Source organism: Hemicordylus capensis, chromosome 1 (assembly GCF_027244095.1).
Source record: "Hemicordylus capensis ecotype Gifberg chromosome 1, rHemCap1.1.pri, whole genome shotgun sequence".
NCBI classification, from domain to species: domain Eukaryota; kingdom Metazoa; phylum Chordata; class Lepidosauria; order Squamata; family Cordylidae; genus Hemicordylus; species Hemicordylus capensis.
In genome coordinates, this window is record NC_069657.1 from 255700003 (window position 1) to 255717533 (window position 17531).

A 17531-nucleotide genomic window follows, 5' to 3' on the forward strand; every position below is an offset into this window, starting at 1 on the left:
AAGTGGCGGAAGCCTTTATGGACCCAAAGCAGTGAGGGGACATGCATGGAAGAAACAACAACTGTGCCAGGTGGATATGTATAAAGGGGCTCTGAGTATGTATGTGGTGGTAGTTCCGTTTGTTTGTTTTTAAGGGCAGTTGCCATCATTCTGTTGCCAGAATGACTGTGGTTGCATACAATATCCTGAAACCTTTTCAAAAACTGCCACAGGCATAAATTAAATGTGACCTCCTCATGCAAAAAAACCCTGACTGAGATGGACAAACTCTATAATTGAAAGCTTTGGGCCCATCCTGTAAAGCCACATGGCTTTTGTTTTCTGCCTCTCTCACACATTCTAATCCACCCAGCAAAAGCATGACAGCTCTTTCTCTCTTTCTGTCTCTCGCGCTCTCTTCCTTTCTCTTTGCTGCTAGCTGGGTCACACACAATTGAAAGAGATGGAAAGCAAGCAAGCAAAAATGCTGACCAAATTATAAAAAAACAAAGAACAAGAAGAAGGCGGAGCTATGTGATTTTATTTAGTTTCTACAGCAGGTAGCTTGGATGTGGAGTCTTAGAGGCAGGTCACACTCCTTTGGGGTGTGGGGGGAAAGCTGAGCGTGTTGCCTTCTGTCTTTCCTTCCCAGATCCACACAACGTTTTGTATCCAAACTGGACAGAAAAAGGCAGATGCAAAGGGGAACTTTGGGCCCACACACATCTTCCCACGCCGCCATGTACAGAAGCAGCTACCTGCGTGAAGTTCGCAAGGAGAAGTATGAAAGGTCTGGTGCTTACGAAGAACTGCCAGAATCGCCTGAATTTGGCAGTCTGGCTCAAGCCCAAGGCCTGGAAAACCTGCAGGAGCTCAATGAGCGGTTTGCTAACTACATCAATCGAGCTCGGGTCCTCGAGCAACGTAACGCCATCTTCCGCAAGCAGCTCGAGACGTTCCAGCGCATGGATGAGCTGGCCGGATTAGAAGAGGCCTTTGCTGCCCAGATTGATCTCAACCGCCAACGTGTTCGTGAGCTGGCCACAGACCGATCGAAGCTGGAACGGGAAGAAAAAGACGCACGGCGCATGCTGGATGAATTCCGTAACAAGTATGTTGGCTGGCAGCAGATGGGGGAGGTGCTGTATGGTCCATAATTCTAATCATAATAATTAACAGCAATAATAATAACAACTTTATTTGTTGGTTGCCCCGTAATGTTGTTTGGGCGGTTCACAAAATAGCAGTGTCGTTAACAGTGTTGATTATCAAACTCTTATAGCATATTTGCTTCATCATTGTCAAAAGCTGCCTCATTTACCTGCTGGCTGTACTGAATATAAATGCTCCAATTGCTTTGAGAACAGGTTTTGTTGAAAAGCCATATAATTTGTAATAAAAAATATTATTGTTAATAATAATTAATGGAGCATTGGATTTGTTGTATGGAGTTTGTTGTCCAACTCAAACCACTTTATGTCTTAAGAAAGATCAATGTATAAGTATTGAAGTTCCAAGCAATGTTGGACAACAAACTCAACAATGAAGTTCCAAGCATGTTCAGCATAGCTCTCTCAAAGTGCACACATGCATCACTGCAGCCCTAATGCTGCAGGATAGAGTAGGGGTACCCAACCTGGAGTCTCTAGATGTTTTTGGACAAAAAGTCCCATCATCCCCAGCCACAATGTCTGAAGATGATGGGAGATGTAGTCCAACAATATCCATGCTGCCGTGTCCTTATTTTCCCATTCAGGTGAATGGGAAAAATGGGGACAAGTTGGCAGGTATGCAGCATCTAGGGACTCAAGGGAAATCCTGGTACAGAGAATGTCGTCTGATAGTTCATATCTGATAGTTAAGTGGAAATGATTTCTTAAGGTATACACATCTCTGATACAATTATGAAGTCATTATGAAACTCATGAGGCTGTGCTCTCTTTGCAAGGATCACAGTAAAAGTGTGTGTGTATTCTCCCAAAATTCTGATATTAACGGCCTGCCTATACTGATTTCTTGTAGCCTTGTCTGGGTGCCAGCCCCTGCATAAGACTGGTTATATTGGTACTGTGTAGCTTCCTGTGAAGGATCAAGCAACTCTAGGAGCTAGAACAGTTGTTCCCAACCTGGGGGCCTCCAGATGTTACTGAACTACAACTCCCATCAGCCCCAGCTACAATTTATTGTGGCTGGGGATGATGGGAGTTGTAGTTCAGCAATATCTGGAGGCCCCCAGGTTGCGAACCACTGAACTAGAGCAAAACACATGCTAATAGGTCCTGATGACACATATTGTAGTGATGGTGCAATTTTCTGGGACAACTAATGAAATGCTATAAGCCATGTACTCTACAAGGATGAGAAGTGTATCCTATGTGATCATTTGTCAGTTCAGGAAGTGATAGGATTGGGCTGTAAGGCAATAACGACTGGACTCAAATAACTTTTAAAATAGTCTTATTCAGGTTTGCTGATTTATATTTATGCTTAGGTAAAATATACATTTCCTCATCAAAAGCGTTAGATGAGAAGGATGCTTCCCTCCCTGCTAATTATAACACAGACATCTGATGGTAAGGATGATTTTCAGAGTCTGGCTAAACCAACAAGAGTAAAACAAAACAAAATTAGGCTAGTTCCATGCTAACACCACATTTATATCCAGCTTAATTGTTTTCTGATGAATTGTAGTTGACACTAAATTAGATTGGTATTCAGCCAGCAGTTTATTTGGTGCAATGAAATCTGAATCTGAAGGGAGCTAGGAGAAATGGGAGAAAAACACAAACAAGGCTACAATAAATCAGGAACCCAGCTACAATAAATCAGTATAGATAGGCCATTAATATCAGGAAAGGTAATCAGAATATTGAGAGAATACACACACACACACACACACACACACACACACACACACACGGTTAAAGAGAAAAGCACAATGGAACCATCATACATAGAATGCATATAAACAGCCATATAAACATACCATTTCCATTTTATTGATCTTTTAGTGATTTTATGAGTGAAACAGTATATATAGGGATAATCACCAGCCATTAGTAAACTGGACAGTTTCATTAAAGTCAGAAAATAAGAATGCCAAAACTGGTTTTCAACATTCCAGATTTTAAATGTTCAGCAGGAAGCAAGTCAGTTCCTTAGCTTGCTTGCCAACCAGTTCAGCAATTTCATTTTCCTGGACTGGGTACTGTGGTGGGAACCTCATGTAATATGGTTGCTTTAGCCTGGAGACAGACAATAAGTTTTCAGTGTTAAAGATGGTATGATCGAGGCATTGCTTCCCTGGTGAGTATGCTTTTTCAGACAGCGATGCCTTCATACCTCTTTTATTTTGTCTAAAAACTGTTGTTTCCAGCTTGAACAGATTTAATGTGTGATGGATGCCAGAACCAAGGCCCTTGCCTGATCAGCCAAGATATGAATGGCAACAATGAGAACTTCCAAGACCCTCTGGCTGCATATGTGATTTTCTTCTTATATGGATTCATAACTTTATTAGGACTGTCGTGCATGAAACCTGGAATTCATGTGCTAATCAGGCAGAGGTTTTTCCTTCTTCCATAAAATAAATGTAACTTTCATGATATTCAATTGAAACACTGGCATTGATGCTTGGCATTTGGTTTTATTTATTCAGGTTTGTAGTCCAACCTGTCATTTGGGCTCCGGGTAGCTCACAGTATTGCAGACATAAAAGAGGGCAGATGGGAAAAGCTGTGTTTGTAATGAACACTAAACTGGTGGTTCAGATTATCTATCAAGTCCCATCAGAATTCTGTAATCCAAATTCAGTTTTAATAATCTCAGGTACAGTAATTGGACAGATGGAGCACTGAAGTGACATATTTTATTCAAACATTCTACATGCACATTACAGGTAGATTTCACAATATTACAAATGGGTTTGTAATATTACAATATTAACAAATGCTGAATTTTTTATTTCTATCTTCCATATTTAAATTGTGATGTTATATTTGGATTCACATGCATAGACACAGAAAGCAGAAGGCTGAGCCTCTATCTATCTATCTATCTATCTATCTATCTTGTATTTCCTTTGTAGGTACAGAAATGAATGTGAATATCAGCAGATGCTGAAAACTACTCTTGAACGTCTTAATAAGGTGAGTTCACCATACTAGATGCCATATGCTTTTGCCCCATTTGTGTGGGTGTCTAGTGTTGCTTACTACCAGTGAAGTAATGGACACTATCCAATAGCTGCTAATGACATAATGGAACTCACTGGGTGACTCTTGGCCAATCATGTATCTCTCAGCCTAACCTACCTCACAGGGTTGTTGTGAGGATAAAAATAATCATGTGTACCACTTTGAGCTCCTTGGAGAAAGACCGGGATATAAATATAAAAATAAATTTTATAATATATCATTGACACATTGCTATTGACAATTGCTAATGACACATTTCATTGTCATTGGTGCCTCCAATGATGCTAGTGGCTCCTGCAATACAACATGCCACAAAACACTCACCCTCCCAGTTGATGTGTTAGCTCAAAATGAGGAGAACTGCAGCTTCTCAGCACAAAAATATTCATTTCATTTGGGTACAGGAAATTCAATTTTCCTTTACTACCCTCTGAGGAAAGAGCTCTAGATCCCATGCAGCAATTAAGTAACCCTGCAAATATTGCTCCATGTCCCTTTGTCAGCTGAGGTGTGTCAGAGAGTCACAAGGAGCCAGGTCTTTTCTCCTGGGGTGCCAACTCTGTGGAGGAAGAGGGTGAATCTCTAGGGAGATTCTTCTACAGTAGTGCCAACCAGCATTGGTTTTTGATGCTGGGTGTCAACAAATGTGACTCTTTGAAGACAGCCTTTGGCGCAGGCTGATTGCTTGTGCTGTTTTAATTCTACCCTGTTGCTTTGTTCCGGCTTTGAGGTGTTCTGGATTAGAATTCAGATTCTTCTCAACTTCCTGCTGACAATGAGGTCATTCACACATTCAAAAACTGTGTTCTACCAGGGTTTGGGAGCTGTGTGTGCTCCCACATTTCGATTGTGTGGAAGCAGTGTAGGAGGAAAACCTGGGTAGCGGTGATTGTGTGGAAGCAAGGTAGGAGGAAAAGCTACCCAGCCCTGGTAGAACACAGTTTTTGATTATGTGAATATCTGTCAAGGTTTTTTTAAATTGATTTTTTGTGTGTGTTTGCTTTTATTTTAAGTCGCTATGAGTGCCTGTTAAAAAAAAGAGTTGGGGTATACATTTTGAAACAAACAAACAAACAAACAAACAAACAAACAAGTGTTGTGTATAGACAGCTCTGCATTCGTGCACACACATCCTGTGGAAACACCCTGAATGACCCTGCATGCTGGACTAACTGCCTAAAGGTTAAGTAGCAAGGAATGACTTCATAGGAAAGTGCGCTGTAGTTCTAAGTCAACCAGATGATCCTGTAAAATAGTGTACTGGTGCCTACTTAGGGACCGGATAACTCAGTATTCATCCAGCACTAAACCTTGTGCAGAAACTTAGTTTCCATGGCAAAGGAGAGAGCCATAAAACCTTTGAGAATGGACTATTTCCCAGTAAAATTTAAAATACTGTTCCTAGGAGATGCACACTACAGAATCAAGCCAGTCAGTGGGAGAAAAAATAAGTTCTTTGTGACACAGAACTTGAAAAAGAAACTGACATCTTTAGAAAGGTATTTTGCCATTTTAAGAGACAGCTCTAAAATTAGTATTAAAAAGCTGTTTTTATCCTTCTGGCTCCTTTGTTTTAAGTGTTGAAAAGAACAGCTCCTCTTCTCTCTCTCTTTCTCTCTCTCTCTCTCACACACACACATACACAATTTTTTTACATCAATTTTATTACTTGAAATGAATTACTTGCACTGTTTTTAATTAAAAAGAAAGATAATTACATCCAATAATGGAAAATTAACTTAAACAGCTAATATCAGAGGAGCGAACTAGATTTGAAGCTAATTGTTTCTGTGTGTGTGACAACTGCAAGGAATGCCAAACTGCACTGAGACTATTTGCCCTGAGAGAAAAGCTCACATCCATGCTAATGAAAGCTTCAGTATCGGGGTATATAGGAACTTCAGAGGCCTTGAGTCTGGACTGGGACCACAGCATGGGGGAGAGAGAGAGGATTTAGCACCTTTCCCCACCACAGAGAGGGCCTGACATAGGGTGGTTTACTCAAGAGGGAAGCTCTCATTGGCGCCAGTGGGAGCCACCCTCACAGGGGAAATTGCAGCAGGTCCTGATCCTTATCGGGACAGCACTGGGCCACAGGGTTAAAGTCCTCCCTCGCTCAAACCACTGTCTCAATCCATATCAGGGGATCTGTGGTTGCAATTTACATTAAAAGAGCCTTGCAGAGCAAAACAGTGTGATTAATGCCATGTCTAGTTTCTTAAACTCTAATTAAATGGTACAGGTTTTACTCAGCCTTATGCTCTTTGTAGAACTTGCATTTGTTTTCATGGTGTGTGTGTTGAGAGTCCTAAGACTAAATGATCTGTGGATGGGATTTCTGTGACTAGAGCTCTTGGTGTCTTTTTCTTTACTTTTTCTCAAAAAGCAGCCATGGTGGGGAGGCAATTTGGAACCAAAAGGGGAGTTGAACCCTTCACCCCTGCTCCATAGACTTGATCTAAATCGCTCACCAAAGCTGGAAGCAGCTGCAAAGAGGAAAATTTATGTTTTCAACTTCACAGCTGCTTGTGGGTGTAATTTAAGTTGGAGAATTAACTGGTGCAAGAGCCCTTCTCTCATGCAGCCCCAATCCAAATTAGTTATCCCCAGTGACTGCTTTTTGATAAAGAGAAGCACTCATAGGAACATAGGAAGCTGCCATATACTGAGTCAGACCATTGGTCTTTATAGCTCAGTATTGCCTTCACAGACTGGCAGCAGCTTCTCCAAGGTTGCAGGCAGGAATCTCTCTCAGCCCTGTCTTGGAGATGCTGCCAGGGAGGGAACTTGGAACCTTCTGCTCTTCCCAGAGCGGCTCCATCCTCTAAGGGGAATATCTTCCAGTGCTCACACTGCTAGGCTCCCTTTCATAGGCAACCAGGGCAGACCCTGCTGCTTAAACAACACTGAGTTGAAACAAGGATAGGTGCTCACCATCATAAACATCTTTCTTTCTCTGTAAAAAAGGCAGCTGATTTTGATGATTTGGGGGCCAAATTGAAGCAGGGCACACATGTCCAAGTCCTTTAAAAGGGGCCAGTGTGATTGGCAACCCTCCGCCTCTGAGGGCACAATACTGGCATTTTCAAGGAAGCAACGTACAGTGTGGTGTAGAACCCAGTCCACTCTTCTTTTGGTAAAGTGCTCTCCAAGAGAAAGGAGAGATTATCCAGCATGATGTTCAATCTGCAAGGGATTTCCCATATTGGACAGCTTGTTTTTTTTGAAAGAGCTCCGTCCTGCTCCAAAATGACAACTTTTACACCACAAATGGAACATTTGACCCATCATTACTTAACAGAGATATGCTAATAACCCAATGTTGTTTTAGCAGTCTCCACAAATTTTATTTTATTTATTTATTTTTACATTTATATTTCACTTGTCCTCTAAGGAGCTCTGAGCAATAGACATGGGTATGTTTATCCTCACAACAACCCAGTGAGATAGGTTAGACTGAAGGAGACGTGACTGGCCCAGAGTCACCCAGTGAGTTTCATGGGAGGTTTCTATCTGAGAGCATTCACATCTGTCATCTGGAATGCCAGAAGTCTTCTGCCCCTGGCTGCTCCAGATCCATGGAGTCCGCCTTTTGGACCCAGCATTTTACTGAGATAGAACAAACTCAGGTTCATTCTACCTTGGCAGGCAATCATCTTTGTGATTGCCTCTGGGTAGATGGCTTTCTATAGACCTGCCAATTTGGGCAGCAAGCTGAGAGGGGAGGGGAGTGGACGCGCTGAGCACAGTGGCTGCTCTACTGAGAGCATCTGCTGTGCTCCTGGCATAGACACTCTGGGCTGTGGGAGTACTTTCTCCTCCTGATCCCAGTTCTGGCCTCCACCACACTGCCACTCATTGGAGACTAAGATGGCTGCTACTCGTCTGTGAGAGAAAGCAGGCAAGCGCCTGCCGCCCCACCACACTAGGGAGCAAGTAGGGCCAAGGTCGTGTGCACAACCTCCCTGTCTTTGCACTAGTTATTCATCTGTGCTAGCAAATGGGTAGGTCTAATCCGTTCTAATTTTATTGGAGTTTTTAGTATTTTTCAAATGTTGAGGTGTCAACCAACATTCTTAATTTTTAGCTTTTCTGGTAAATGCTCAGGGGGTTTCACTTTTTTTTTTAAAAAAAGTCACTCTCTCCATCTCTCCCCTAAATCCTCATCACCTCAATATGTGCTAGGTGTGTCACCATTAGAAGCAGGGATGTAACAATTTTGTTGCACTTTGCAGGTGTCCCAGATGAATAAAAGGAAAATAAAACGTGAATTGTATATTAGACAGGCGGCTGCGACAACTAATGGCTCCTTTGCTTGCAAATGTAATCTGATCTGGGAACTGAACATTTTCATCTGATATAGGCTGACTTGTCAGAAACTGTAAAACATCATATGGTTAATACAATTCCCACAGTGGCAGCTGGAAACCAAGCTCTTGTATACTGGCACCCCCATGAAAGCAATATCTCAAGCAGTTTGCTTTGTGTGTGCGCACATGGAGTAAAAAAAAAAAGTCTATCAGTAGTTGCTTGTCAACTGCAGGATCTCATCAGATTCAACTCTTTATAACTCTGGAATTGTTGTTCTTGTTTTCAGATATTCAGTTTTCGTTTAAGATGTGTATCCTGGTTTATTTGGAAACTCTGGCTAGAATAATCCACATACAGAGAGCCAATGTGTTCTATTAAGCCGAGAAAAAAAATTGTGTGACTAACAAATTAACACACACTTAATAGCTTAAACAAAGGTACACGAGGCCCTCAATTATCACAGGTTCTCCATTCACAGTTTCAGCTATTTGTGGTCCAGCTATACATAACCGGTTGTGATTATTACAGGGGTAAATTTTGGCCTTTCGTCCTGTGCACACGTTTCATGCTTCTGGTGCCATTTCCAACCTGGAGGCACTTTTGCAGCTAGTGTTGAGTCATTTTGGGAGTATTTTTGTGGCATTTGTAGGATTTTTTGTTGTTGGGGGGGGCATTACTGGAGGAGGTGGAGTGGCCATGGTAGGGAGCTATACTGCTCTCATTTCTGTTCCCCCCTGCCACGTTTTTGTTAATTTTTAGTTCTGTTTATGTACTAATGAACCTAACCCCATCATTCCCATAGGCACACAATTTCATTTATAATGGTTTCGGCATTTGTGGTGGTATCATGGAATGTAAACCCCATGATAATTGATGGCCTCCTGTATTTCTGACATCGTCAGCATTATTTGCAATCTATTGTTTTATCTGTCTACACTACTATTTTTTATATACCACCCTTCAACAAAAAGTTTCTCAAAGCAGTATACCTAGAAAAGAATAATAAGAATATGGTTCCCGGTCTCCAAAGGGCTCAAGGTCCAAAAAGAAATACAAGACAGCCCCCAGCAACAGCCACTGGAGAGATGCTGTGCTGCGGTTGAACAGAGCCAGTTGCTCTCCTGCTGCTTAATATAAAGAGAATTACCACTTTGAAAGATGCCTCCTCCTTGCCCAGTTAGCAGAGGTCATGATATGCCCCTACACAGCATAGAGCTGTTGTTCTCAAAAATTGAGTTGGGATTATGTCTGTAGTAAGAGACTTGTGTTTGGGCGGTATACAAATCTGTTAAGTAAGTAAGTAAGTAAGTAAGTAAGTAAATAGTAAGGGAGAGGTTCTAACGGATGTGTTACTACTGCATACCCAGTTGGAAGAGAATAATTTTTACAAACGGAATTTTTGTCGCAAAATATGCTGCCCAATGAGACAAGGCAGCTAGCTACTACATATCCAGTTTGGGATGTATCTTGTATTTTTGACAAAGGTTTCTCGTGGGGATAGGGCTGTAGCTCAGTAGTAGAGCACCTGTGTGGCCTACAGAAGGTTCCCGGCTCGAACCCCGGCATCTCCAGGTAGGGCTGGGGCTGGGAGATCCTCCTGCCTGGAGTCTTGGAGAGCTGCTGCCAGTCAATGCAGACAAATTCTGAGCTAATATGAACCACACTGGTCTGTCTTGGTATAAGACCGTTTCCTATGTGGTTATTTTTGGTAGTTCTTGAACGGCAGTGTTTAACCTCCAAAGGAGAGCTTTGGTTTTGCATGTGTGAATTCTTTCCTTAGTGGATTTTGAATCCCTAGTTCATTGCATTTAATTTATTCTTGACTATAAGTTCAATGTACAATATTTTAATGAGTCTCTGTCAAGATACGTTAAGAGGATTTAAAACTTGAGTGGGGAATCAAGTTATTCTGGACTGATCCCTCAGGTATTTGCAGGTGGAATTACTGTCAAGCACAGGTGACTTATTAGTGCCTACCAGGTGTTCCTGTTATGGAAGATCTTCAGTTTTACCTTTAATTATGTTTGAAGGTGCACATTTTTCAACACCAATCGACATTTTTATATCTTGGCTGAATTTCTTTTGTGGTTGTTATGAGGCTCCCGAGTCTACCTGGAGATTCAGCAAATAACTTTTATGCCATCTGTTTGTGAAAGGTGTGTGATTCTAGTTCCTGCTTTTCTTTCTGGTCAGTACCCAACGCTATGTAAGCTTAATAGAACTGACAAAAGGGCTCAGCAAAACTTTCTGGACTCAGAGAATCCCCCTAATAAATGTTCTTCTTCATCTGAATTATACAGGCACACTTGTGCAGATATCATTAAGAAAGGATATAAAAGCCACCATTATAAGCCCTCGGCATTCTGCCAACATTCAAACGATCTGGCTGAAATGTGGCATGGAGCAACTGAGTGGCAAGTGCCACCATCTCTGCAAAATTCATACAGATCAACTGAGAGATGATCTAGAAGAGTTTGAAAATTGATTTCTAAGCAGTTGGTTTCACTTGTTGGTGACATATTCTGCCACGGATAACCGTCCTTCCTTTTTTCTTTCCCCTTTAAATGTGTCAAAAAAATTAAGGTCCATAGTGGAATCCCTTCTTTTATTGTTTGGCGGGTGGCGGGGGGGGGGGGACCAGTTCAGGTTATCTCACATGCTTAGCCTTTCAAGTCCCCATTATAAAAGACTAACTGTGTAAGAGCATAATCTGCAGTCATGGCAGAAGCAGGAGCTGATATTTGTTTCTGTCTCAGCCGCTGCATTGTATTAACAAAATCCTCCATGCCCCAAAATAAAGGAACGACTTGTAACAGGTAATTCCATAGTAGTTAAATAGTTGAAGTAGCCAGGAATGTGGCAAGAAATCAAAGGCCTTCTAGTAGTAAAGAGAGAGAGAGCTTACATCCTTGCCAGCATTATTCTCTATGACAGTTTTTCCAGTACAGGGCACACATTCTATAATTCTGCTCACATTTCTTAATGTTTTTGTACCAGGTGGTTTAAGTGAAAAGAAGTTCATGTTGCCGAAGGTCAAAATTCTACCATTTCTCACAATTTAATTGGCCACATTGAGACTCAGTTTCCCCACATCCATCAGCTTTAGACTGATATTTTAATATTTTGGACACAGAGAGTCAAGATTGCAACAGATTGTCTGTGAGAAGCTGAAAGCATTTTTTTTGTTTGCCATTTGGTTTCTGAGCATGTAGACTAGCATTGTCTCCCATGTGACAGATGTATGTACCAGGACTCGCTATTATATGGAAGCATTAATCAGCGGTTCTGCAAACCTGTCAGGCTCCTCTCTTGCTTCTACTTCTTGGGGAAAGAGTACCAATTAATCATCTGCTGGAATTACCATTGAAGAGAATCTGGAAAGAACGTATCTACAGAAGCTATAAGGCAGAAATGGGGGGGGGACACGGGACAATAAGACAGAAAGGGCCACAACTCAGCTCTAGCCATGCTGATACTAGGCTGTAGCTTAGTGGTAGAGGACCTGTTTTGCAGGCAGGATCAGTCCCTGCGTTTCTAGGGAAAGAGCCCTGCTTGAGACCCTGGTGAGTTGCTGCCCATCAGAATAGACAATACTGAGCTAGATGGCACTACACTTGATCTTAGCCCAAAGGCCGAGAAGCTGCTTTTAAAACTATAATTTTGTAGTTTTAATCTTCTGCTTTTGATGACAGTTTTTATGTTTGCTGGTCAAAGACCGTAATAAAGGTATTAATTGGTTGGTTGGTTGGTTGGTTGCTGAACTGGATGGACCAATGGATTCCATAGATGGGCTCAGTAGAAGACAGCTACCTATGTACACCCTATGCTCCCTTGTAACACATTTGGCCTCAGAGGGAAATGTGCCTCCCCATTCACATCACAAGATGACTCTTGAATGAGGCTGCAAGAGAAGCTTGTTTCAGCATGTATTTTTTTTCTTTACAGATTAGACTGATGGTGTTGAGCAACATCCCATACTGTCCAGATGCATCACATGTGCTTGTTCTTTTTTCTTTTTTAAATCAGAGTCTAGTTTTGTTCATTATTAACAGAAATGTGTGCTAATCAGTGGTATCTGCCTTCCCTTTCCTATCGATGTGCCAGTGGACTCCTGATACCGCCCTTGCTGTGCTGCTGATCTGTCTCTCAATAGGAGACGATAAAGAGTGCAGAAATGCTGAGCAAATGGCTGATGCTTGGCTTAGAATGTTCCGGCTGTGGTCTCCATTCATAAATGCCATTTGTTTGCAGTGCAGATCATCCAGAGCAGAGCAAAAGTCTGTGCTTTGGTTTTTAATTTTTATTTATCATGATTATTACTGATACATCAGCAGACCTGTCCAGTGGTACATTCTATGCTATAATAGAAAAAGCAAGCATCTACAGATTTTTGAATAGCACAGCTGAGCTCTGGATTAGTTGGCTGCGCACACCACAAAAGCCGTCCTCTTTGAATGACTCCCTGTCATGTGCCCTCATGAGGAATGTGACTGCTCTACAACACAGGAGCCAATCGACGTGATGATTCGGCCTGAGCCCTAGAAGCTGAGCATTTAAGCAGGAAAACTTTGGCTTCTTTATTTTTTTTGCATTCGCTACCATCTTTAGTACCCATTAGAGTCACACCAGATTTTGCAGGTGATGGCACATCGTGCTTCTTGTATAAATCTGGGTTTCCATTTGGCTGCCCTCCACAAGTTACGCCTTACTCCTGAATAATCATGTTGCTTTCTCAGCAATATCAATAGTACAAAGTCAGTCGGTGTCTCCGATCCTTAGCAATATAACGTGGACAAGATCACTTAATAATAGTCATTCTCAGTTCTTTTAAAACCAAAGACAGGTTCACACAAGTCCGATTGGCCAGGGTGGACGCTGACGTGTGCTGGGGGCAGGTACATATACATTGCTCACGCCATTCCAACAGAGAGAGCTCTGGTGATTCCGGATGGTTTGGGGATGGTTTGGGGTTAGCCAGAGTGACTGGAGATGGAAAAATGCTGGTCCTGCCTAATCTAGAAATAAACAGGCTCAATCAGAACCTATTACTATTCACTTCTGTGTCCATAGAAGCGTGCCCTGCTTTCCGTAAGCAGCCTCTCCTCCTCCCTGTGCTGCATTGCAAGCTATTTTTGAAACTTGGATACAAAATTGATGGTGGTGAATAGTAGGAGTTGTAGAGATGGGAGCAGGCGATTCCCCAAACATCCAGACTCTCTGGCTTGAACCAAACATCTGGCTTGAACCTTAGTACTGCTGTACTAACCTACTATGAGCAAAATTAATTTAAATGTGTATTGTTAGTTTTTTAAAAAATGTATCACTGTGCATAAAATCTCTAATTTGCATTGACGGAATTAAAAGCCGTAGTGGAAATATATTCAAAACCACACTAAATTGTAATTTAGGGCTTTTTCAGGATCACTGAAGATAAAAGTATGTTAAGAAGCCATTGCTAATTTGGAGAAATCAATAGCTATGAGTTGCTAAACCTTACTGCATCATTGCGAACATGTGGAATTTTGAAACCCCTGACATTTCTTCAGATGTTTAAGAAATATTGGCCTACTCCGTTGTTTGCATGATAAGTTACTTCTTGGTTGTGTTTTACAGCATTGCATTGCATTGTTGGCCTTCAAGTTATTACTGCTGTGTAGAAAACAGACTCATGCAGATTTATGGGTCGCCTAGCAATAATTTGAATCACAATGCTTCCATAGCTGTGTGCAGAGGCGTTCTTACCCCAGGTCCTTGGGGCCCCAGTCCGTGGCCTCCAAGGTCTGAGGGGGCCTCCAAGAGTCTGGGGGGAGGACCTCCTGTCGCCACCCCGATCCTGTCCTGCTACTGCCCCACCGTGTTGAACCACCAAAATTTACCTTAATTTTAGCCGCCAGTGTGCACAGCCCGGAGGCGGTGGGGTGGGAGGTGAGCCAAGCAGTACTCCCCCCACCCCGTGGTGGCAGCAGGCAGGCCCAGAGGAGCGCCTCGCAGTTTTCAAGGGCCGCTAGACCAGACGGGCAAGCCCAGCGGCCACACCTCCCATTGCCAAGGGGCGGGTGGAGGCCTGCTCGGCTCACCCCCCACCCACGCCCATTGAGTAAATTAAGGTAAATTTTGGTAGTTCAGCGTGGTGGGGCAGTGGCAGGATGGGCTTGGGGTGGTGACAGGAGTCCACCCCCGAACCCTTGGAGGCCAAAATGCAGGGGGGCATCATGGGGGGGGGGCTTGCAGTGGGGGTTGCGTAGGTGTGCCATGGGTTGTGTGCGCGCACAGGATGTAAATGGAAAATAAGATAGGCAGGAGCATTCCAGTAATGCGACTTTAAACATCGTTCCTAGCATCATCACTCTTCTGTAAGTCAAAAGCCACATGGAAACTTCCAAGGTATTACTTCATTTCAAAGGGACCATGCAGGATACCCAAAGGTTGTAATTCTTGAAAGAGGTCTCAATAATCTCTTAAGAAAGACTGCAATTCTTAACAGAGAACTATCAGTTGGAATATAGCAGAGGATTCCCATTCAGGACCAGCAGTTCAGCTGCTTTTAGTAACATAAGAGCAAGGACAAAAATGAATGGCAATGTTTGCTTTTATTACAGGAAGCCGATGAAGCTTTGTTGTGTAATTTGGAGCTACAGATTGAATCACAGTTCTTGCAGGATGATGTTGACGCCACAAAGGACAGATACAGGAAGGTAATGGTGAAGAGTTAAGAGGGTTTTTATTTGTTTCAATCCAAATTTGCATTTCCAATGTGCTGGTTCAAATGATAGTGGCGGTGGCAGCAGCACAGACGAACAGGGTCATGCCGAGAGCGCAGATGTCAGGATGTCTTCCACAGACATCCCGATGGCCTCTCTGTGCAACTCTGTGCTCCATGTACTTGGAATGCATGTTTAGGGGCTGTTGGGATGAACAGCCCCCACACAAGGTCAAAAGCTGCAGTGGGAGTGTGTTGGAGCATCCATGGAAGACACCTGCAAGGCTGCACTCTCAGCATGCCCCTTCCTGTTCACACATGCCACCGCCAGTATCATTGAACCAGCCCAGTGTTTGGTCAATACCAGTGGGTTATACTCACTAAGAACAGAAGTGCAGTAGTTCCATTCATACAAAAGTGAAGGAGCAATTTTTACCAATCCCTCTTCCCACTGCAGTCCTCATGTCACCCCAAAATTGGCTCCTGGGGGTCCCCCAACCTCAGAAGCAGATTTTCAGGGGGTGTCGGGGGGTGCAAAGGCAAGGGGGTTTGGCAGAAATGCCAAACCCCAATGCCAATTCTCTTCCTCTCTGAGTGAATAGAACTTCTGAGAATGGAAAGGTTTCTTAGGTTACAACCCCATCTCTGACCATCCAGCAGGTCTAAACTTTATCCTAGAATTTTCGCAATAAGAGAGGAGAGAAAAAATGGGAACACAGAACAGTCCCTTGAACTGAAATGCTCACCATGATCATTTCTAATGTAAATTACTTTACTCTGCCTCAGAACCTCATGGAGATACAGACCTATGTCAGCATTTTACAGCAGATCATGCAAACAACCCCCCGGGTGTCCGCCATCTCAGCTGGAGCCAGTGAGGTAAGCGTTTTGTTTCACAAATAGACTTTAGGTCTTGGTAACCTTGGGATCCAGTTTTCAAATAGCATTGGTAGCAGAAGAACAAGTGGATAATCAGGCATTTGCAAAACAAGGTTTGGAAGATTTTTCCAGACACGAAGACCTCTAGAACGCTGTCTAGGGCAGTGCTGTGCAGGGAGCAGTTCCTTTGTGCAACAGGAAATGGGAAGGACTGAATTTTTGTGGTGCCACCTTGATGCAACTGTATTGTAACTCCTGGCCCAGCCCACCCTCAGAACAGACTGATGAGTTCTTTTGTGCTACAGCTACACAACACATGGGTCATTGTGGGGCAGTTTAAGACAACTTCACTTGTGCGACAAACAAAAGAGGCACTTGGAGATCATAGATCTTGCTGACTCACACACTGGAACAGGAACAAACAGAAAACAGGAAGGAGAATAGAAACTCCTAGCTAGCCCAACCAGTACTGAGGAAGCTACAGTGTCTCCTCTGGCTTCATAGCAGATTACATGCCAACGATACCCAGTAAATTAGGCTGCAGCTACTGCATATTCCAACACTTAGGAGAGCTATTCATGTTAGGGAGCAAATATGAACACTCTGTGTATTACACCAGTAAAACGCTATCCTGGAGGCTCATCATGAATGAGTGGCTCAGAACATCTGTACATGTTACAGAGCAAAAATGATTGCTTTGTATATATTCATGGGCATACTGTGCAATGTTACATATGTGTAGCAACATAATGTTTGTTCAGTTTCACAAGAGCACTGTTGTGCTACACACAATAATTGTGCAAACACAGTTTCTCACTTGCCGGCTACTATTGCCAATAGCTGACAATGAAGTTGTGCGGTTCTTGCATGTAGCTTAACTATGCTCTTACACAACAGTGCAAATGTTATGTTGCAGCACACACATAACATTGTGTAATATTGCATCGCTGTTTCCTGCAGCTGTATTGCTCTAATCATGCATGTGCATGCATCTGGGCACCCTGGCCCAGTTAGGGATCTCAGTTAAGTATACACAGGTGTGTTGATAGTAAATACAATTTTAGTTAGAGTGCTGGACTAGGACTGGGGAGACCCGAGTTCAAATCTCCATTCAGCCATGAAACTAGCTGGGTGACTCTGGGCCAGTCACTTCTCTCTCAGCCTAACCTACTTCACAGGGTTGTTGTGAAAGAGAAACTCAAGTATGTAGTACACCGCTCTGGGCTCCTTGGAGGAAGAGCGGGATATAAATGTAAAATAATAATAATAATAATAATAATAATAATAATAATAATAATAATAATAAATAAAATTTTAACAAGAAATTCATGACCCTCTGTGTGATAGTTAGTAGGATAATTGGGTAGAACACAGTGGAGAAGAACATCTCCAACTAACTGCTTGGTCCAACTGCTTGCTCCAAGCAACTGCTGTGTTACTGTAACGAGGCTCACCTTGTACCTTGA

At 42.7% G+C, this 17531-nt stretch overlaps 1 protein-coding gene across 10 annotated transcripts in view; it reads left to right on the top strand.

The window, feature by feature from the left end:
* The window catches only part of BFSP1 (beaded filament structural protein 1), a 65740-nt gene that overhangs the window by 37221 nt on the left and 10988 nt on the right, over positions 1 to 17531 (top strand). For all 10 annotated transcript variants that reach the window (XM_053288037.1, XM_053288083.1, XM_053288031.1 and 7 more), the window contains 4 exons: positions 632 to 1090; positions 4067 to 4127; positions 15086 to 15181; positions 15973 to 16065. In XM_053288037.1, the coding sequence (XP_053144012.1) occupies positions 632 to 1090; positions 4067 to 4127; positions 15086 to 15181; positions 15973 to 16065 (709 nt within the window). The remainder of the gene's footprint in view (positions 1 to 631; positions 1091 to 4066; positions 4128 to 15085; positions 15182 to 15972; positions 16066 to 17531) is intronic.